The sequence below is a fragment of the Xiphophorus couchianus genome, chromosome 4, assembly GCF_001444195.1.
Source record: "Xiphophorus couchianus chromosome 4, X_couchianus-1.0, whole genome shotgun sequence".
In the NCBI taxonomy this organism is placed as follows: domain Eukaryota; kingdom Metazoa; phylum Chordata; class Actinopteri; order Cyprinodontiformes; family Poeciliidae; genus Xiphophorus; species Xiphophorus couchianus.
Window position 1 is genome coordinate 20,415,655 of NC_040231.1, and position 23,455 is coordinate 20,439,109.

General features: G+C 40.4%; 2 protein-coding genes across 3 annotated transcripts in view; both read right to left on the minus strand.

The window, feature by feature from the left end:
- Window positions 1-15: 15 nt before the first annotated feature.
- Window positions 16-11,248, minus strand: slc22a31 (solute carrier family 22 member 31). Its single transcript, XM_028014711.1, has 9 exons — window positions 10,762-11,248; window positions 7,717-7,820; window positions 7,467-7,621; window positions 4,027-4,195; window positions 3,432-3,577; window positions 2,715-2,823; window positions 1,981-2,189; window positions 1,610-1,721; window positions 16-1,446 (listed from the first exon to the last, which is right to left on the minus strand). The coding sequence occupies exons 1-9, from the start codon at window positions 11,185-11,187 to the stop codon at window positions 1,002-1,004; spliced, it is 1,875 nt and encodes a 624-aa protein (XP_027870512.1). The 5' UTR covers window positions 11,188-11,248; the 3' UTR covers window positions 16-1,001.
- A 2,734-nt stretch (window positions 11,249-13,982) lies between these two features.
- The window catches only part of ankrd11 (ankyrin repeat domain 11), a 118,372-nt gene continuing 108,899 nt past the window's right edge, over window positions 13,983-23,455 (minus strand). The window contains exons 10-14 of one of the 2 annotated variants that reach the window (XM_028014710.1): window positions 20,788-23,437; window positions 19,682-19,780; window positions 19,158-19,301; window positions 18,966-19,058; window positions 13,983-18,270 (exon numbers count right to left, since the gene is read on the minus strand). In XM_028014710.1, coding sequence (XP_027870511.1) covers window positions 18,085-18,270; window positions 18,966-19,058; window positions 19,158-19,301; window positions 19,682-19,780; window positions 20,788-23,437 — 3,172 coding nt within the window. In that variant the 3' untranslated portion in view covers window positions 13,983-18,084. Of the gene's footprint in view, window positions 18,271-18,965; window positions 19,059-19,157; window positions 19,302-19,681; window positions 19,781-20,787; window positions 23,441-23,455 lie in introns of both variants that reach the window. The other variant, XM_028014709.1, reaches the window with a different exon arrangement.

Below are 23,455 nucleotides of genomic sequence, written 5' to 3' on the forward strand. Positions count from 1 at the left end.
CCAGAACTTTTTTTAAAACTAGTTGCTTGTCAGTTTAAAACAGCTACTTTTCTAACTTCCTGCATCAAAGCTTATCTGTAAACCTTAAGCAGCTCTCATACTAACGTTTTTCAGGAAAACAGATGAATGTCTGCAGCACAAATTACTAACTACAGATGAGACAAGGATTCGTTTTTTAAATGGGTTTCTGTGGAATAGCTTAAAATAGACATTATCTTACCTGCAGCAAAGGGGAGTCAAACTAATATTAGAGATTGTCTAGTTAATGCCACCATGTTACATTGTTTATTTATCTCCCTTTATAAGCTGGAGCAAATGCTAAGTAAATTTACACCTAATCACTTTATTAATGTATATTTTAATATATTTTCATTTTCTTAATGAAACAATATAACAGTGGAACTGTTGAAAACTGCAAACTCTTCTACCCTACACCAAAAGAAAATACGTTACACAGTAAAATGTGTGACATATGAAGAAATTCACATAAATCAGAATATACAGAGGCAGACGTTTCACAAAGAATATTTTGGCCATAACAGCAGCTACAGCTGATCAGGGGGGGAAATGGAAACAACTGTTATGTGCAAATGTGACTAAGAGTAAAATTACTGAAATATTTGAATGTCACAGTGTAAATTTTCTCTAGAATAAGTCCAGCTTGGATTCGCTATACTGACATGGCTATTCACTACAACCAACAACTTCACACAACCCCATTAAAAAAATTATTTGAAAGTAGTGTACTACATCACCACAGACAGAACTGTTGCTTAGTACAGTCCAGTGTAAACCTTTAATACATTTACGAAAGGTTGGATTACAAAATGCTACAACTAAAGGCTCATGACCTGAATCAAAGAGAAGAAGTGACTAAATCTTCTGTAACAACAGACAGATATAAGGTGCTCCGATGTCAGCTCTTTAGGTGACATGTTTTCCATCTGAGGTATCTTTGGGAGAAGGAAGTAAAATCCGTCTGTGGAAGGAGGCTGACAGGTTTACAATACAACGTCTTCCCGTGTCCCATTTTCTCCTTCCTGCGTGTTGCTGTCCGACAGCAGAGGCGAAACAGATGGCCCAGCGATCCTGTATGGCAAATTATCTTTGGTCAACATCTTCCTAGTGGCAGAAACCAAGCGGGAATAATTATCTGGATTGTACTCGGACACCGAAGGCCGCGTGCATAACAAAGGCAGACAGTCTCTTTTCTGTTGGGACAGGAAGAGAGGCGGCCGTCGCTGGCTCTCGCCCTCCTTCAGGGAGTCCGGGAGCGACTTGCGTTTGCTTTCAGGCAAGAGCATGATGCAGAGCACAGAGAGGATAGCGAAGGAGGCGAAGATGACGTGGTGCAGGAAGAAGCCACGCTTATCCTGGAGCTCCATCATAGAGGAGGCGGCCATGCCAACACATCCCGCTGCCAACACCAGACCGAAACAGCCACCTCTGATAGAGAGATGGAGGAATTTAGAAAAGCACCGTGCATAGGTCGAATAAAACTTTACTCACAGCTTCCTAACCTAATATTAACTACTAGGTAACTGGAGATACTGTCAGACAAACATGAACTGACAGCTGCACTGATTAAATCTAAAGCAAAGACACTCACCGGACCACGGTGGGCATGACTTCACAGGCGAAGAAGGCACTGAGCATGGCAAGAGCCTGAGAGAACAGCAAACCCACCACAGAGAGGACCAGCACCAGCCCGCCTTCAAGATCTGAGACCAGAGCAGCAATAACTTTACTCAGTCATCACTGATAACCTTTCAGCACTTTACACAGAAATATCACAGTTGTAATAAAAAAAGTAGCATTTCAAAACCTTCAAGAGCAAAATAATCCTGAGTTACTAGTTGAATGTAGTCAGTTTTTGGTTGAAAGTCTAATGAAAAACACAGCTAGAATCTTCCACTATAAAGAACAGATCCCATCATTTCTGAGTCAAACAAAATGGTAAATGTGAGGCAGAGGACGTACAGTCTGTGAGGGCCAGCAGCAGCAGCGAGGACAGTCCGGTGACGATCGCAGACAGCAGGAGAATTCCTCGCCGACCGAAGTGATTGACACACAAACAGATAAAGACACAAGCCAGGGCACCCGTTACCACCCGCAGGAAGTACTTTAAGTAGAAGTTGTAAACGTCCAGGTTTCTGGTGAAACAGTACTGGATTCCTGTTCCAATAAACCTTCAGGGAAGACAAAGTTAAACACATACTTAATTTTTTTTAAAGAAGATTGACCACAAATAACTTGAAAATGTTTTATTCCATGCTTCTTATGTTAAAACTTATTTTTTTATACTACTACGTTTGTCTAACATATCATTTTCACCCCCTACCTTTCCTCTCAAGGACTATAACACACACGATGAAGTGTGTTTTAATTCCAGCAGAAAATGAAAGACTTATAAGGTTTTTCCACATTTTTGTGCTAGAGCTATAACTGAACTATTTTTATTAAAGTCAAAAAAGTGCATCAATGTATCTGTTGTTGGATGATGCATTTAAACCTGAAATTCGAAAAGGTTCCTCATTTTCACGCATTTAATAAATAAGAAAAAAAATACATGTCTTTTTGGTATTCAACTGAACATAAAAGAGAAAATTGGAAAGAAGTTCTGATCCATGGCCGTAAGTTAAACCTTTTTAAAACTTAGGAAGTGAATAAGAGACACTTTAAAACAGAGGAGTTTGTGAAAAACAAAAACTCACAGAGTGAAGCTGAGAATGAGACAGTTCTTCCAGATAACACGAGTCCGTCGAAGCTGCAGGACTGAATAGTACCTCGGCTGGTGGTCTTCTCCATATGCAGAGTCTATTTCTAAAAAAAAAATAATAATTTTTTAAAAAATATGTGAAAGAATGTTTATCAGCTTTAGTTATAAAGAATCAATGCTAAAAGTGTGAAAAAAAGCCTTATAGTTCAATGCAGTGTCTGTTATTATTATGTATCTGTTTTAAAATGTGTCATTGCCATCTGGTGGCTATAGGAGAAATTACAGTTTTGAGCATAATTTTAAGTTCACAATTTTAAAGTATAAACTAAAACAAACTGTAAATTACAGATTTGAAAAATGTAAATGAATCAGACAAAAATAAAGATAAAAGACATTAATGATGGTCATGTTCATTGCTTTTTTTTCAGAAACAATAAAAAGGTTCAGTCCATACCTCGCATTGTGAAAACGAGTCTTTCACATCACAATTAAATAACATTTAAACACATTGACCATTCAAAAAAACACAGCATTTTGATTGGTACTTTTGTATTTATTGGTGCTTATTTGTGGGACTAATTAGATCATTTTCACAAAATTTGCTGCTGAAAATAGTGAACCTGATTTGTTTTTCAGAAGCAGAAACAGTTAGATAACCCAACCTTTGCATTGTCAGCATAAACAAGCTGTGGCACGCAGCTAGATGTGATACCTGACATCAGGGTTTCACCAGGATACATCTCATCTTGGAGACAAACGCCGTTCCTGCTAGTAAACTCTTGCAGGCTCCTCTTGGCCTTAGGAATGTGATCTGTGGCCAGCAGCCAGCGAGGAGACTCAGGAAACACTGACGCACAGCTGTGGAAAACAACTCTGTTATCATTTCTCAGGGAGGCAGCATAGTTCAAACATCTCTTCCTCTAAGAAAAAGGCTGGAACAACAAATCAATGCAAAAGCAATTTCCAATAAAGCAGTGCTAAAATGAAGAAAACATCACCACAGTTTCATAAACAATCTCCTGAGTGCTTCGGTTAGTTTCCAATGACGTTTTCTGAATCTGTATTTGCTACTTTAAGGGCGTGGTTGTCTCTCATGCATGAAATTCATCATGGAGGTAATCTAAAAAATGGTTGTTAGATTCAAAAAGACTAAAATTCATGAAGAGTTTCTCCTTCAGGATTTTGTTGGTTTAATTAGGATAATGTAAGCGCATATATTAGGAGCTTCATTAGCATCAGACTGTTTTTGTGGTTAGTTCACAAAGCACAGGTGGGAAATAAAAGGTGACTACTTAGATGTGACTCACCACCAATAGGAGAGAAGCAGAAGCAGAGGCAAAGTGGCCACGGCCTGCAGAACGGGCCAATCGCGACACAGAATGGCGAGACCCGGCAACAGCAGCTCCGCAGAGACGGCAAAGAAGCCGCCGATCATGGCAACCATGAGGCGATGGGGAGGGTCAGAAAGCTCCAACCCTGAGAGAGAGAGGCAGGAGACAGAAAGAGGACGCATGAGATCCAACCAAAGCTGAGGCAGAAACAAACATTTGTGTGGAGCAAATCCATTTTCTGTCATAAAATTAATTTTCCCCTCATACATAAAAATTCATAGATTTGCAGATTTCCTGTCCAATTCGACAGTAATGCTCCCAGAGTGACATGATTCTTTTTTGGCAGCCTTCTGCCTTTCAAGAACTTCTTATTGTAATTCTCAAAGAGCGTGGTAGCTATCAATCAGAACCAAAAGTCATTGATAGATAACAAATTAATGGATGAGTTGATTGTTGAGATTGTTATAGACCAGCAGCCCTATTAGGTGAAAATATTTTGGGCTGAAAAAGGACACATATCAACATCAGTAAACCTACAAATGTCAGATTCAACAGGTTAAGCGTAAGAAATGGAGAGCTCTGTACATCTCTGTTGAACTTTGACCTACTTGCTCTGCATGGGTGGGATGATGAGTATCTCACTACCTGCTCTCATCTGCTCTCAAAACCAATCAGTTCAGTGCGTTTCCATGGTACTGAGGCAACATTTCACCATAAAGCATTATGTTCTTCTATCCAATAATGTGTTGAGTCTTTTCACGTCATTTTGAACCCTTTCAGGCCAACATGTTTAGAAGATCTGAGGCTTGTCAATGTGAAGCTTATGAACCAGGCAGGCCTCCATTTAGACACACGACCTTGAAGCCTGATTAACTTGGACCCCTAGCAGGAATTGATGTGGCATAGTTGTAAAAAACTAAAACAAATTGTGAGAAAGCTGTAGATAAAAAATATGATGATTTCGACAACAGATTACAGCTCTAAGCATGTCTCAGAAACCACAGCAGATGGGAAAACTCCAAGCCACAAAAAAACAACTAGAAACATTTTACAGTAAAACTCACTCACACCTTTTTAGCTCTGCTGACAAACGTTTTGTGGTAGCCACTCCAAAACACTGACCTTGCTGTTTTTTGGTCATTGTGACACTAACTTGGTGTTATCCTGAGAGTCACAGTCCTTTTGAAAGAAATATTTGTGTCCAAGCTTCTATATTGTCACTTAAAAATAATGGTCTCAGTTATTTTTTGCCAAAAGTGACATTTGCAAAAAATAATCACCCCCTTTCTATTGCCAAAAGATGATTTGGGCTAAAGAAGAATGGCAAAAGACTTCCTTCATTATTAGGAAGATGATGATATATTCACAGATTGTTTTCTTCATCATGATGTCATCTATGGAAGCTTCACATGATGTGGGAACCAGCTCTTTGGTCCCCATGTGAACAGTTCTTACTAAATCATCATCTTGAACACTGATCATGCGACAAGTTCAGGTCTTTATTTCATAAACATTGATTTTTCTCCTCATTTAAAAGCAGGAGAAAAGAAATGACTGATGAAGCTAATCCTGATTATAAGAGTTGTAATCTTAAACAGAATGTCTTCAAGAATTCAAGTAATGTTTCACAATTCATTTTGTATGAACTTACATAAAAAGTCAAAATAACAGATGTGGATTCAAGCTCAGCAGAAATGCTGACTATTTTAAACACTTTTCATTCACTATTCATCAGTTACGTTCGTCTAAATGACTGTAAATAACTAACACAAAGAGGTTGGCGTGTTGTTACGCATCTAGAAAAAGCCCCCAGGTCATGCATGAACATGTCATCTTCACTGCATCAACTGTACGACTTTAGAGTCCTAATTTAATTACCTGTCTATTGGTTTGACGAGTGGATATAATGCGATACAAGAAATTGAATTATTACGTATATTAGCGATGAGAAGATCTTTGTTACGAGGTCATGGAGGACAAGAAGAAGAAGAAGTGGGACCATAATGGATCATTTATGGATCAATTATTCTATTTCTGAGGCTCTGCTAAAATATGAGCACCAGAGACACTGATAGACCATTCAACTGCAGTACTATTATATTTCATATATAATGGAAATACAAAAAGAATCAGCAATAGCAGCTTCCCCCGCTCTCCCCATTTAAAACTACTCATCTAAAAGCCTTGCATTTAACAGACTGGTTCTTTACTTTTTGACAAGAACTAAAAGTTCTGTTTCTTTTTAATCTATGTGCCTCCTGAAGTGAACATGAGATAGCACAGATAGGAAGGATTTGTAATTTGCTAACAAGATTTCCTCTTATCTTCCACAGATAAGTTGGGACTTTGTGCATGCGTTTGGGGTTTGTGTTATCTTTAGTATTTATCTGAACTCATGTATTTTATAATTTTTATTTAGTTAGTTTCTCTGTAAGATACTGAAGCACCCAAATTTTGTGATTTTCACATCAACATTACGTAACTTTTAAGACTGAATTGTTTGAAAGATCGAAGTTATAAATGACCCATCTTGGTGATGAATCCGGCTACAGGGCCATGGGTGATGTAAATATTGCAGAACCGATTAATAAGATCTTTGCTGTGAGCATGTGGAGGAAATTAGTATCACTTGAAATCACAGTGAAGATCAAATGTCATTTATTTTACATTTTGAGATGGTTTCTTATTTACAACTTTGGTCAGAAGTTTACATGAACTCATTTGGGGTATGGTTATCACATTAGCTCTGTTCGTGGATGGATTGGTTGTAGAACAAGTGACTATGTAGTTGTAAAAAAAGATGAATTTATCTCACAAATCTCTAATACACGCAGGTAAAATGTATAAATAAATGCTCAAACAACCCTCCTAATATTCTCCTAAGTTGAATCTTGATCAAGTGTTTATATTTCTGTTTCTTCCAACAGGTTTCTGTCATGATTCTGCAGAAACAAAGGAGACAGACCTACTTTTTAACCAGCGCCTGTAACTTTTCAATAAGGTTTAAAAACAGGCTGAAATCCATTCCAGAAGTGTGATTTGTCCATTGCTAAATCAATTTTAATTTGATGTGAGATAATTTTACAAACCATGTCCAGGTATCAACCATCTGTCCCAAACTAAAAACTCCAGATGAAAGAAACATCTAGAACATCGACCTGCTTTTCCACAGCAAAGCAAATTTTACTTTGCCATGCAGTGAAAGGAAGCCAACCAACAAACAAGAACCTGGTGCAAACCTGCAACCTTAAACCTGACTGAAACATGACAAAATGTCTTCTACTGACATCTATCGGTTGTCAGTGGAAGAGATGCTTCGATACAATTGGGAGTTCAAACAGGACAGTGGTTCGAAGCACACAACAAATTGATTAACTACTGAATATGCTGCAGGAAAGCTTCCCAGCCACACTTACTGAGGATGTAGGAGGACACAAACACGCCAGCGAGCATGACACCTTGACAGAGGCGCAGCATCAGAAACATCAGAGCGCTGCTGGACAGACACACGGCCACCCCAAACAAGCTGGACAGGGTGATGGAGAAGAGGAAACCCCGACGACGACCCAACCTGAAAACAAGTCAAACAAAAATAAACAGATCAACTTAAAAAGTTATGACATAAATATAAATCTATATTAATTCATTTTTGGGATCATTACCTACCAGTCACACAACGAACCCAGGAAGATGTATCCCACAATCCATCCCACCATGAAGCAGACATGCTGCCGCGGGATCTTCCATTCGTCCTCACAAACCAGATTCCACTGCAAATGTAGGAAGGAAGCAAACACATAAGTTCACCTTTATAGACATAAAATGGTCTATGTATGTTTTACTGTTCTGGGTTTTCATTGGAAGGTTTCATATATGCAGAAATCAGATAAACCTAATAGTTGACATGTTTTATAAAGACACAAAGAAGATAAACTGACTGAAGTCTGTGTGTTGAGCACTGTCTCCAGCAATCTGTGCAGAAACTGATAACAAAGAGAACATACAGTATAGACAAAGCTAATAAAAATACCAAAGTGACTGAAGCTTTAACCTGTTCTTTTATTCCTTTGAAGACAGTATGAACCAAACATATTTCCTGTTTTTGTGCCATTGGATTTCATTTCATAAAATCAATATCTTCCTGTTTTACATGGCTGCAACAAATAGGCTGACAATTTCACCACTTTATCTGTATGCGGTCTACTGTTTATAATCAAAGTCATGTTGAAGTACTTTACTGGAAAAGTTATATTTACACCCAACTTATTTCAGCCCACTTTCATTCCTAGGAAATAAGGACACAAAGGCGAAAAATCATAAAAATATGAATTCTGTCATTTTTTTAAAAAGTGTTTAATTTAAGTATGTACAGGGCACAAGCTGCACTCAGTCCTTAAGTAAATGTCAGAAGACAGCAGGGAAACTGTGACAGGAATCACTGTGAGGAAGCGGGAATGCAGATCATGTTGTTTCTTATTGAGTTAAAATGCCTGCTGCCAGGGTTATTACATTAGAAAAAATGCTGTGCAGTCAGCGCCATGCCTGAGTGGTACCAGCCAATGCCTGCAAAATGTTTCTCTCTACACATTCCCACCCACCCTCCTCCACATGCCCAAAAGAGAGGAAAGAAGATGTACAACACAGTGAACTTATTATAAAAGACTGCACTAATATTCAATATTACGCCAACAAGATTTTAGAACAGAAATGGCAAATTTTAAAATACACGAGGAAAGATAGTCAAAAAGCAGCAATCAAAATTACACTAACATCAAAAAGAGATAATAAAATTGAAATTTATAGCAACCAAAGTTGTTTGGTTTTTTTTATGCAGCCTTTATCCAAATTCATAAAATCTATCCTGTTTTAAGCAGCACAAAATGTCCAGTGGTGGGATGTAAACAAGCAACACAAGCACCTGTGACAATTTTACCCAAAATTAAAAATTTAATCTGGTAAAACAAGACAACTCAAATACATTTTCACATCCACCTCCCTTGGTGTTCAAAGTCAGGCAGGAATTATATTCATCTATAAGTTATATGTTAAAATAAAGGGAGTTAAAGGTGCAATATACAAGATATCATGCCATCTAGTGGACAAGTCGCAAACTGCAGCTACTGTAACTAACTATACCAGGGGTGGGCAACTCCAGGCCTCGAGGGCCAGTCTCCTGCAACTTTTAGATGCATCTCTACTTCAACACACCTGAGTCAAATAATGAGGTCATTAGCAGGACTCTGGAGAACTTGACTGCACTTAGGAGGTGATTCAGTTATTGGATTCAAGTGTGTTGGACCAGGGAGACATCTAAGATTTGCAGGACACCGGCCCTCGAGGACCAGGATTGCCCACCCCTGAACTATACTCTAGCTTTTCTTCTAGGATTATGGAGAATAATGAAGTGACCACATAAAAAAGGTAAGCAGCAGCATGTAATTATTCTTTACAGGCCACTGTTGATACATGATGGCAGGCCAGCACTGTTTGTGCAGTAAAACGAAATACCAAAGCTGTTTCTGCTGCTTTGCTCTAATCATTTTTACCTTTGCATATATTTGTCAGTTTGAAATAGTTTCAAAGTATTGGTCAGACTCTTAGTAATCTAATTCATGTTATAATTTGATTTCAAATTGTTCAGTGAAAAACTAGGTCCAATGTCTCTTAAGCATTACATGTGGATCTTTATAATGCGGATAATTCAGTGCAGTTCAAATGAAAGATATACTCTATATCACAGCACATGCACCCAGTGAGCTTCTGTTGTTTGGTGGGATGTTTGTTTTAAACACTGTTGAGCTGTGTGCAGTTTTTCCAATTGTTCAAGATTGCCTTTTGTCCCTGGAATGACATAATGGGCGCATGGAGTTGTTGTAGGGAAGGGAGGCGTTCCGGGTCTCTGGAAGAAACCAGAAGGCTTCAAACTTCCCAGTGCCACAGATTGTCAGAGACACGAGCAGACAATCATCTGAGAAATTAAGCAGAGGGGAGGATACAGAAGAGGAGGAAGTGGGGGAAATGATTTGCAATGACTTTGTTATGATTTTCAGGCGATTCCACTGCGGCCGCAGACATAACTGAGGTTCAGGAGTGTTTTAAAGTTTACTAACCCCCCCAGAAATACTTTGTAGGAGTTGATTTTTTTTAGTGCTTCTCGTCAGCATTTTGCAGGGTGGATTATTGAGTAGCAAAACAAAACAGAAGATAAAGACGTGTTTATAGAAGTTGCATGCAAGAAACTGAAGGTAAACACCATGTCTGTGCCTGGGTGGCGGCTGTTACACTCATGACCCCCTCAACCTTCCTCAAAACTTCATTTCATTCACTTCGTCAGATTCAGGACTGGACATGTATGCAAATTAAACTGGATTCATAAAGACACGCAGGAAGCTAAGATATGAATAATATCTTATGAAAATGGAGAATGGAATAAGATTCTGGAGAAAAATAAAGTGTTAAACTTTTTACCTAAACCTGAATAAATATTGACCAACAGCTGACAGGAGCTGACTTTAGGACACATGAGATACATTTTAGCACGTCTGCAGAAGCAAGACAAAACAAAACAAAAAAACTGTCACCTAATTTGTTGGGTTATATAACCTGAGGAAGCAGGTTTGCGGAATCTGCAGATTAATTGGACACAGTTGTTTTTTGGTTTTTTTCTTCCTCAAACAACCAGCAGCAACTTCAATGACAACAGCCTCCTACCTCCGTGAGAATGTTGCTCCGGAGTCCCACCACAGTTGGGTACTCCCAACCTATGCTGCAGTTTTCCTTTTCCCTCGGCACTTTTCCGGATAAGTCCGTGATATTTGCGGGATACTTGTAGCGTTCACAGTGGCTGAAGCCCTGGTCGTTCACCCGGGGAATGGTGAGGTTCAGGTAGGTCTCCCCCGAGTAGTTACCGAAAAAGGAAGGCAGCTGCTTCGGGTCCGTCTTGCAGTAGTACAAGTTCGGAACCTGGGTGAAATAAACGTCGCTGAACAGGTTCAGTGCCACCGCAAAGGTGGGGAACCAGCTGAACACGACTGTGATCCGGTTGTACCGTCCGTAGCCACCGGTTTGAGGGAAAATCTTCGTCTCGTAATCCATGGGGAGGCGGCAGCTGGCGAAGGCAGACGCTCCTGAAGCCATTCCCGCAGCGAGTGCGCTCCGACCGCAGCTGCTCGTCGCAGGCAGCAGGTAGGAGCAGCGGAGGGGGCGGGGTCTGCGGGTCACACAACCTGACACACAGCAACATGATACCTGCCGGGATGACTCAGAAAATGTCCAGGCATCATCATCATCATTTTCCTGTTTTTGTTTTTTTTTAACAAACTGAATCAAGTTCCAACTTAGATTAATGTTACCAACAGATCAGAAAGGTCGGTTTCAATTGTGCAATATGTAAATATCTGGGTTATGCTGCAGGACAATGATCCAAGGCACCCTACTAGTCTGAATGACTCAAAAAAAAGCGCCATTTTGGAGTGGCCTAGTCAAAGTCTAGTCTTAAATATAAGTGAGATGCTGCGGTGCAATTTTAATGTTCAATTCAATTCAGCGTGATTCAGGTCAAACATTTCTGCAAAAATGAGTCCTTCACAGTAATATAAAAACAGGCTCATTGCAAGTTATCCCTGTGTCTGACTGAATGTCTGGATTATTTTATGGTCATTGCACAAAGTTACAGCAGTGAAATTGGAAACAAAATGTTATGTAGGAAGGCAGCTGTGGCCTTCCTTCAAACATTCAGAAACTGGTTGTGTCAGTTGAACTGAAACAGGTTTAGACCTGTGGAAAAACCTGAGTCTTTTCACAGAAACCCAGGTTGTTTTGATTTGCTGCTTTTCTCCTACCAAATTAAATGGTAACTTCAGAGCTGCTTTTTGTGTTTCCTTGGGTTATTATGTTAAAATGAAGACAAATTGCTTGAGATGGCATTTGTTGTAATAAGTAAACTGAAAAGGTTTTCTGTGTGCCTCAACCAAAATATGTTGCTTCATTTAGACCTCGAGGTTCAAATTGTACTGCTGAATCAAAGACTGATTTAATCTTATGATGATAAGACCTTCCTAAAGATAACCATAAAAGCACAGGGTCATTTAAACAAGATAAAATATTTTGACCTCAGCACATACAGGCTTTTTAATGAAGCAAGGCTGAACTAAAAAAACAAACTGGTATTGCTTTCATTAGGAAAAGGAAATTAGTGAAGTAAAGTCAAATCAAAACGAAAGCATTTCGTTCACTGTATGAGTTATTGCCACATGTCTGATGCAGCTGTCGTTGAGTTTTGCTGGGATCTGTAATCTATCTTTAGAAGTGCTTCACACTAAAATCTTCTTTCAGCAGATGACTCATGTTAGCTTCATGCGACTGAGACTGGAAGCATCAAATTATTGTAGTGATAAAGAAGGAATGCTATACTCATTTTCCCCTCTCTGCAGTTTTGGGACCTGACCAAAACCCCTCAGTGTCACCACCTTGAGAAATAATGAGATTTGGTTAAGTATCAAACAGGCTTTAATGCCAAAAAAATGATCAAATGTTACAAGCCATACAAATGAAGAGATACAGAGTGACATTCACCATCCAGCGCTGGGCTCCACTCAGCTCACCTTAGGGGTGAAACCAGGTGAAGCAAAGATTGTAGCTTTTATCTTCTCCTCATTTTGCACCCTCTCTAAAGGGTGTTGGTTTGCCTTAATCAGTTTTTATTTACGTGCGACTGTCGCCTGTCTTATATGTTATGGCTATGTAAGCGTGCAGCAGTGTGTGTGTAAGCAGATAAAAGAAATAGAGGAAAAACACTGGATCATTTTATCCATAACATCATCTTCCAACAGGCTTTCCTACATTGTGACAGAGCTCGTATTTCTGAACGTTGGCTAAAATCAGTCACACAGCCACACCTTGGGCAACTAAAAGAAAAATTAAAGGAAATTTTCAACTCGATGCAATAGTTTCTGTGTCAATAGGATAAATTCAAGTCATTTGAATGAACCATCACTGGAGAAACGGACAACATGGGTACAGATGTGGAAGCCAAGAGAGGGAATGAATGTCAGTCTCAGAAGAACTCCCTCCAGTAATGATGATTACTTTAAAGTGTACATTTGAAACCAAAATCTTTGAGACTGGCAGAAATGTTTTTTTCAGTAATTTTAATTGTGGTTGGATTTCATTTTCTTGCCAGATAGTTCTATTGTTTACTGTAATTAAGTACTAAACGTCTCAGAATATATTTACTGAGAAACATTATGTAAATTACACATAGATATTTACATGGTGGCCTTTCTCTTTCATGACTGCAAGTTTCCCTGGCATGAGGAGTATCTTCTGGAGTAATTTTTAGAGATGGAGACATTAATCTAGATAGTTGGTTGCTTTCTGAAACTCTTTTTTATGCACAATTGTAATTGTTGTTGATGTTTTCACTGCTTGTTTGCTGACCTCAGTCTAGAGACTCACCTCTGCCTGCTGCCAATTCTCTGCTCTGCCTGTTACCAGATTTCCATTTAGAAGATGTTGTTGGCACTTCATGTACTTTCCAGGGCACCCTGAAACTCACTGGATGATTCAGTAAATAGTTTGGGCAAACTAGAAGCAAAAACCTTGGCTGTGAAGCGCTGATAGCAGAGGTAACCATTGTTGAGAAATAATCACAAGTACTTTTTAATTTAATAGAAACCATTATAATCTTCTAATTCAGCTGAGCTAGCCTCAATAATCTCAGGTGGTAATTTTAGGGAACAACAGAAACGGTGCATACGAGGTTCAGTAACTTTGCATTTTATCTTACAAGGACTTTTTGTAAATGTATGTGGGAAGAAAAGGTTTAGTTATTCTCAAAACTGTTGGCCACTCCTATTACTGTTGGTAATTTATCATGAGAGTGGACAAGAAAGGCAGAAGTAGCAAACACAGAAGAACCAGCGAACATCTGGTAATATTTCAAAATTTTATTAACGAACATAATCTCTGAGGAACAACAGCAGTTCTCGCGCTCTCTGTACATGCAACGGTAGAAAATAACAATTTAGAATTTTTGCCTTTCAGTTTTAACCCCAACCCCCCCATCCTACACTCATGTTCATTTTCTCTCATTTAAAATGTTTTTTTTTTTTTGCCTTTTTTCTTCGCTTTGTTTTTTTTTGCAGGAAATCAACAGCTGGAGGTGAAAGTACTGAAAGTTCTGTTACAGCACTGATGATAGCATCAACAACCCTCTCGTAGACCACCCTCAAAAACCCCTTTAGCTGCTCCAACAATATGTACACAAATAAACTACATTGTACAAATAAAAAAAAGAAAATAGTTACATTGTTACATCATAATCACCTGCAGCGAGCGCACACAGCTCGTTGCTGTTAGAACCCCACATTCTACGCAATTTTTTCAGACTAGTACAAAGAGGAGGGTGCAAAACGTCCTGGGAGGTTTTATTTACAGAGCTATGTACAGTATGTCTCTTTCACGCATTACAAGGAGGAAAATTTACACAGCGGAGACCAACTTAAAAAAAAATACCACAGGTGTCAGAAAAAAAAATAACACAAAAAGAAAACAATAAATAGTTTAATTCTCACCATTTTAAGAGTAGTTCTCCATGCTTTTTATTAGTCATTTTCCATTCTAAAAATAAAGGAACAAACGGCTACAGTCTGGGTTTTAATTATTAATAATAATAATAATAATAATAATAAAAAAACAACCAAAAAAGGCTTGAAATTGTGATTTTATACAATGAAAAAAATAGCCTTTATGTCTACGTATGTCCAGTAAGAAATAATCAAACCTAGAATAAACATTATGAGTGAATGTGAGGAGAGTAGAGGTAATATGTTGCTGACTGAGGCTAGCATCTGTTATCACCATGGCCAAGTGCTCTACTGTGCATCTGAGGACTGAGTCTCGAATTGTTTAATGTTCACACCGGAGAATCAACATGTGCGGACGCGTCAAGTCCATTGCTATGTGCGGCGGCGGCGGCGGGGGCAGGGTTCGCCTGTCTGACGTGTCAGCGATCACCATTTCAAGCCTTTGTGATTCTAAGAAATGACTGATCACACAAGCACAGCGAAAGGTGGGGCTCAAACCGTTTTAGAACAAACTGGGGTTAAATGGAAACGCTCTCTGATGTCTTGTAAACAATAGTGAGATTTTGGGGGTGGGCTCGATTGGGGGTGTAGTTTTTGGGAGGGGTTTACATTCTGCTCAATAAGCAATGTGATTGACATGCTGGGAACTAGAAAAAAAAAAAGAAAAGAGAAAACGAACGAACCAAAAAAAGCGCAAGATAAACAACATTCAAAACCCACAAACAATTTTCTAAAAATAAAGAAAAACCACACATACACAAAGACTGTGAACAAACACACCTTCATCCCCAAAGCTGAAGAACCCGGACGATAAAATAAAACAAGACAAAAAACAAGCAACTGGCTATTTGTCTGCAAACATGTTTGTTTTACCAACCAGGGTGAGTCTGAGCCATACATGTAAGCCATCTTGTCTGCACAGTGTAATAGCAACAACCATTGCACTTGACTAGACATACCATACACAGCTGTGTTCAATGCGACAGTGTGGGAAAATATTAGTTTCGGATAATATTGCCATCAGGATACAGAAGCAGCTCTCACACACAGATAAGCAGGCAGCCTATGTGTTGGGTCAGGAAAGCTTTTCAAAACCACTAAAAGTAGGGATCAATACAAACTAACATTTTATGGGAGTTTTATTATTTAAAAAAAACAAAAAACTGTCTGATTTGCTTGATGCTCTTTCTTCCCCCCACCACAGTGCCTGTTAATATCTGACTATTTTTTTTTTTGGTTTATTCTAAGGTTTAAGTCTCATAGCTGTCATAGCTTGGGCCCGACAGGAAACGGCAAAACGCCTCCACACACATGAACAATACGAGGAAGTAAGCTAACAATTAAAATCCCTGACAATCCCCATGTTGATTCCACGCTGGAAAAACACAATAACTGTGACATTAATGGTGCTAAATGTCTAATTAACCCCTTATCGTTTCATAAACTCACAAACTGTCACACTGAAATCCTATGTGGGAAATTTATCTTCCTATGGGTTGTAATAAAATTCAAATCTATTTAAAAACACCACCTTAAATGAACAGTGACAGGGCTCGTGCGAAACCAAATAAGGTTAAATATTTTGGCGCCACCTGGTGAGTACAGCTGGCAGAGCACCAATATGGGAGGAAAAGGGCAGATGGGCTTGACGGATATGCTTGGAGTCCTTTCAGTGGCTTAGACAACTCTACAGGGTGTGAAGATCAGATGAGAAGCAAAGAGCTGAAAGACCCGTGTTCTTATGCTTTGTGATGGTTAAAAAAACAGATTCCCAAATCTAGAAGTTAAAAACAACCCAGCAAAAGAAAAAATGACGACACATAATTGTCTTACTTGTGAATGACATCTCTCTTTCAACCATATATAACTATGTGGCTTTGCCCAACGAGTTTTTTTTTTCCACTGAAAAAAGGCATTTTCTTGGTTAAAAAATTTTCTGATATAATTGTGTAGTAAAGCAATGAATAATAATCCTCTGTTTAATCTTTAAATAAATCCTTAATATCTATTCTGCTACATCTGAGGGGCTGTATGGTGGTGGGCCTGCGGCAGGCCCGAATAATCCAGAATTGGTATCAGCCAGCCTGTTGCGCTGAGGTGACTCTCATCCAGGCGAGCTGACAGATGAGTCTTTCAAATACTAACAGAACTGTGTACACAATTTGGCCCATTGGATATGAGAGGGGAAAAGTGCTGCCCATAAGTGAACTGTACATAAAAAGATAATTTTTTATTTCTTTTCTTTTTTTTCTCTCTTTACATGTAACTGAGTGATATTACAGTACATAGGTTATTTACAACTGTGCAGTAATGTGTGGCAAAATAAATTATCTAGAAGGCAGCAAGAATACATTGGTTAACGAATATAAAAACTGTACATAATTTACGGAATACAACTTTTTTTCTGTTTTATTTTGTTGTTTTTTTTCCATTAAACTAATATTGGCTCTGTAGTGTTTCAAGTCACTTCCTCAGAAACAATGAAATGCCCAAGTAAAGAAATAGACAAAAACAAACAATATTTCTCTTCTCCTGCCAAACCACAATATCTCAACAGTCTCTTTGAGAATCAACATTCGTTAGGTTTGTTTGTTCTGGTTGTCCTGTGGTGTTTTTGCAGTCCATGGCGGTCTGGTGTGTTCGTGTTGGAGCAAGCGGACCCTCTGAGGGACACTGTCCTCAGGGATCTGCGCTCTGCTGTTCGGTTTAGCCAGGCTAAGAGGCTGCAAGGTCAGTCTTCCTCTCAGACTCTGGGTACTGGCATGCTCACACATCGTTACGCTGCTTCAGCTTTCTTACTCTATCGCTTAGCTGTTCTGCAGAGTGGGGAAAAACCACCAGTAGCTGGCTGTAGCTTCCTGGAGCTGTTGAAGATCAATGTGAAGTGCTGGGGCTCCTTTTCCTCCATCTGGGTCGGCGCTGACCTCAGTCTGGATCTCCAGCCCACCGAGAGCACTGCGTCAACAGAGGAGGGTTCTCCACGGGTCTCCCTCTGGATGGGGCTCCAGGCTGCTGGGAGAGCTCCTCTCTGATACATTCTCCCAGTGGTGATGGGTATTGAATCAGGGGGCAAAAACAAAACAGAAAATAAATCTCTGTCCCCCCCATCTCACCATAACTGAGCACTAAGGAGATGTGTCCCGGTGTCAGAGCCTCAAAGCAAAAACTGTTTCTGCTTCTCACACTCTGATCAAACTAAAACGTAAAAACTTAGAGGATGAAAGTGCAAGTTGTGTATTTTTCTTTTCCTCCAGTAAAAAGTTTCCGTCTTCATGGAAGGGAATCAGAAGCAAGTTTCTCAACTTTACCCCTTTTCTAAAGAATATAGTTTTTCCTGTAGAAACTCCTCTTTCTAACTTGATAGCCCTTTCCATTTGTTCGCTTCGACGAAGTCTCTTAAAGAAGTGACTTGGATGGAATCGTGTCTCGATCTCAGCGCACTGGTGTGTCACACAGGCAGGAGGACGAAGTCGTCGTTGACGTCCACCATCGGTACGTAGAAGGACGGCACTTCGTTGACGCAGAGGGATTTGTGCCCGGCAGGATCCAGCTCCTGAACCTTTAACTGCCACTCCATCCTCTGCACCGCATTGAGGGCTGCCGCCTCGTGCTGCTGGCGCATCAACAGACATGTCTGAAGAGGGAAAGCAGAGCAGAAACCTTATAAGGTTTGCACATAAAGAAAGCAGTGCCTTTGCATACAAATTAGAGTATCAAAGTAAATTTATTGCAGTAGTTTCGCTCAAAAAGTGAAATTCATTTATTCTATACAATCACTATGTAGAGTAGAGTGATATAGTTCAAGTGTTTAAGTAATTAAAAAAAAAAGGTTTACATTGACACAACCCCAAAACTCAACTGTTCAGAAAAGGTCAATTTAACACAAAGATGATAATGTCCTTTTAATGCAGAAATGTCATGTACTATACAGTATATCCATGTTGCTGGTTAACCTATTTTCTAAATGTTTTCCCTCCACTAAACTTAATTTGCAAACTGTGTCAATAGCAGTGTGATGGACAACTGTTAAAGTGAGCATTGTTCTTCATGATTGTGTAGGTCAAAACCTGTAACATTTCTGTATGAAATATGTATGTATTATTGAACACTTTTATTTTCTGGGAAACTGAGCTTTGGCTTTCATTAGATCCAAGTCAACAATTAAAACAATTGACAGACCAATTGATTGACCTTCAATAGACAGAAACATATCACTGTATGCGTAAAAGAATATCTGAGTTTCACTTGTTGCAGTGCAATATGTATTAATGTCATTCTGATTTATTGAGAACCACCTGTATTCAATCACTATGGGATGTAAAAAGTTACCTTCATGCGGTCGTATTTATCGTCGACATCCTGGATCCAGGAAATAAACTGACGTGCATTGAAGCGATCTCTAACAGATTTGTTTTCATCACCCTAAAAAATGATGACATGTTAGAGATTGAACTCAGCATTGGGTTAGGTAGTAGGTGACTGCTGACCTCAGGCTAAAGTGTGCTGCTACAAATCACCTACCTGATTTTCAGATGGCATGTTGTACACTTCAGAGTCCAACAGCATAGTACAGGCACTGAATGGCACAGCCTGATTGGCTATTGTCCTTGCTGCTCTGCAGTGGACCCTTAAAACCTCCTGTTCACATGAAACTATCAGTTTCTCCTGCAAACAGAAAACACAACAGAGAGAAAAAGAAATTCAGCAACCAAGTAGAAAACCCGGGATGACAGTGTGTTCTTCAGATTGGTAGATAACAGTCTTGATCTACAAAGCATATTTCACATGAATGGCTGCGACTTAATTAGAGACAGAAATGAAAAAGATTCAGACCTACAATTCACTCTGGCTCAACCTAAGAGCAGGGACTATGCAGATTTCGCATACATTCTGATAAAAAAGGGGCTTTGATCTTTCAAAAGAGTGCTAATGGCATTCACTCAATAAGTGTGAGGCTGAACGTGTGAGAAAAGGCTGAATTTAGGAGAAAAGATATTTCAGGAGAACAGACGAGGCTTGTAATGTCCAGATGATGTATTTCTTACCCGCTCTATGCTGTGCTGCAACCTGAGCTTTCCTCTTACTGCCTCCTGTTGCCTGAAGAGCTCCCTCAATGGTTCTGACAGTGATGGGGGTGGGGCAATCTGATGAGCAAAACAGAACAAACTTTAACTACCTTTGTACAACTTTTCGTTGTGAAACACCACATTTTCATCCTCAAACACCTTCAATAGACAAGCATGCAAAAGACACTGATCCATGAGTCATGTATTTGCTGTGGGTCTAACTTTCAAAAATTAAGGATGGAGCTACAGAGATATATGCGATAGGACAATCGTGCTTAAATAGATGCCTATTGGATTTCTTTAATTTTTCTTATTTTTTAAGAGCCATTTTATTTCTTGTCTAAACATCTACTGAGTTTTTCAAATACACCCTGAAACAACTTCTTCTATACAAGAAGTTTATCTTAGAGAAGCAGGAAAATGTCTCAAAGTTATATTTTTAACTCTTCAGACTTTGACAATGTTATGAAGCTGTAAAAAGAAGGATTTTTGTCTAGCTCAACATATACCTGGTATCCAATTGTACACCTGCACAAACTACAGATTTCTGGGAATATCACAGCAAAAACACAATCTTACATTCTGTTTGGTCTAGTTCCTAGTGAAAATATCATTGTACACGTGAAGACAAAATTAACTTTCAAGTAACTTTTGAGCAAGATATAGGAGCTTGTTTTAAGTCAACAAATCCTTAATATGAATAAAAAAGTCTTAGTTCCACTAGGAGATTTTATTACTTATAACAAGGATCCCCCAGTTCCAGTTGATATTGTCTGGCAGGGACAAAACATCAACAAAAAGTACTTTTGATGTCAATTATTTGTAACTTGTATCTTGATACAAGTTTAAAAAAAATCTGCCAGTTGAACGAGTACATAGCGATATGTAGAACTTTAAGCTCCTATATCTTGCTGAAAAATTACATGCAAGTTAGTTATGTCTTATTTCAAGTGTACAAAGATATTTGCACTATTAACTAGATAAATATATTGCATGATTGCAGTGTATTTCCAGCAGCTGGTCCCAGATTAAATCTATTTTTGGATGCTCAACATGCTATCCCTGCTGTAGGCAGCATTACTTACCACAGGGATGTGAAGCTTGCTGAGGGGTTTCCCGTCCAGCAGGTAGGAGCCGGTGTAGGTCACATACTCAGCGTAACATTGTGGGGCCTGAGGGGTGATGTAGCACAGAATCTTCCTCTTCTCTTCAATCTTCTTCCTTATCTGCAGGTATTCAAAGTAAGGGTTGGACCGGTCACTATGGTAGGGCTCGATCTCATCTAGTTTGATGGCATTGACGACGACGGCTAAGGTCTGCTGGATCATCTCTCTTGTCTGCTGCATTGCCGTGTTCACGAGCTGAACCTGGACTTGCTGCCCGGAAGAACGAGGGAATTTTCTTTTCCGTGGATGCTGGGTCTGGGAGTCCTCTTCATCCATGGCGACCGGACGACCTTTTGTGGTTTTAGTGGAAACCACTATTGTAGAAGTTGGGACAGACACTGTAGTGGTTGAATGAGAGATATCAGTAGAAGCACTGATCCCAGAGTCTTTTTCTTTCTTCTGAGCAGGTGAGGAAGACACAGAGTTGGGTGTTGGCGTTCTTGTTGGGATTGGGTTGCTGCTTACCACTAAACTGGTGTTCGCAGCGGTGGCAGCAGCTGAGGAGTAAGTTACGGTGGATGCAGCAGGGGCAGTAGTGGCATTGTTCTTGGCGCGATATCGGGTAACTCTTTGAGGGATTTCCTCCATCTTCTTGGTGGTATCTACAGGGATGGGTACAGGTGTGGGGGGGACTGGCGATAGCTTAGATAGGGGTTCCTGAGTGTCTGAAGGCTCCACTGTGCTGGGGAGAGTTACTGCCACTGAGAGGTGAGGACTGCACAACACAGAGTCTGCTACAGTATCACACACGTCCCTATTCCTCTCCTCTGGCTTTGCAGAAGACTCCGACTCCAGCGGTAATTGCAGTGACTCTGGGAGGGAGTGGATTTGTACATGATGGTGCTGACTGGCATTTGAATCTGCAGGTGAATACAACATAACGGAATCGGACTCCTCATGAATGCCATATGGGATCTGTCTTTCTAAAACCCCAGCATGTGGCTGGTTAAGAGACAGCACGCCATTGTTAGGCACACTTTGAGGCTCTGGATCCATCTCATGCTGGAAGTTGGTGGGTGGAGACGGCACCACAAAGTCTTGTTGAGCAGATTCCTCTAAAACAAGGTCTCCAGAGGGGCACGGGGTCTTTGACAGAGGTGGTAGGTCTACCTCCATTATGTCTGGATCATCTCTGTCTGGGATATTGTGTCTGATGTGAGCCGACACTGTCTTGTTGTGGTCAGTCAGTTCATGATCTCGTGCCTTGGCTTCCTCTGACTTGTCTGGTAGTGGCAGGACGGGTAAAGAAAACGGACCTAGATCATCCAACTCATCTGGATCAGGTGTGAATGAATCGGCCCATCGCACCACCGGTTCTGGGACCACTGGTGGAGGGATGTGATCTTCAGGGGTAGCACTGAAGCTGTGTGTGCTTTGTCTGCTGTCTGGGTCCACACATGTGGGCTCCGTAACTAACTGGTGCCCGTTTTCAATAATCGGCTTGTCCTGGAAGAAAGACTCCAGCCTGTTGGAGGACGGTAAGGTATTTAAATAGTTGGGTTCCTCATCCAGAACTGTGTCAGGCCTCTCTGGGGAGGGGATTTCAGCAACAGCATCCTTCTGCTCTTCCAAATCCTCTGTGTCCTCTGTATCCCACCTATTCCAAGTCTCATAGCTGACCGAGGTGTGTCCAGACAAGGGGGGAAGATCATTCTCAGAGTGGGAGTAAGGGCTAGTTATTTTCGAGACGGCAGCTTCAATCTCCCCATGATTAGATTTGAGGTCCATGTCGGCATTCCAACCCATACTGTGATCAAAGCAGCTTTCTCCATCGTTCAGCGCAGATTGCACTGGGGACAACTGTTGGATGTCAGCTTCCTGTCGGTCCGGAGACTCTGCAGGCCAGCTCTTCCTCAGATGGTCCTCAACTTGAGGGGAGAAACTACATGGATCTCTTGTTGGTTCTTGCTCTTCCATCACAGAGTGGACTCCATCATGCCTGTTAATCATATCAGTTTCTTCCTCTTCTTCGTCATCTTCTTCTTCATCTTCCACTTCCTGTGCCCGATGTTCTTCCATAATGCAGGGAAGATCTGAGTGAACCAGATTCGGTTCACTGTGGTGAGGTTCCGAGTTATCATCCATATCCAAAGAAGGTAAAGCAGCAGGAGCGGGCGTTGGTGGTGCAGCGATGTCAAAGCACGGCTCCTGGGGATCTGGTCGGTGGACAGGTGTGGACGGTTTGGGCAAGAAACTGTTGTAGACGCTCTCAGGAAGGTGTTCATGGCCCTCTGTGAGAGCAAGAGTTGCAGACACCCCATCTGATGTCAGATGGCCTGACTCCCGCCGAGGAGAGAGCATGCTCATTGAAGAGAAATAGGATGACGGCAAACATTCCAGTCTATTCACAGTTATTGGCTTGTCGTCAAGAGGTTGAGCAGAAGAGGTTTGATCGTATTCAGCTGCAGGATCGTTCTGCTGCCGGAGAAACTTGTCAGACTCGGATTTGAAGTCATTTTCCAGAGGTCTGCGGACATTAGATGACGCCGAGCGGCTGACAAGTGGTAGCTGGAGGTTCTTTGCCGGAGTAGGACAAGTTCCCTCCTGGAAACTCTGGGAATTAGAGTACCTGCTGGGTAGACAACAG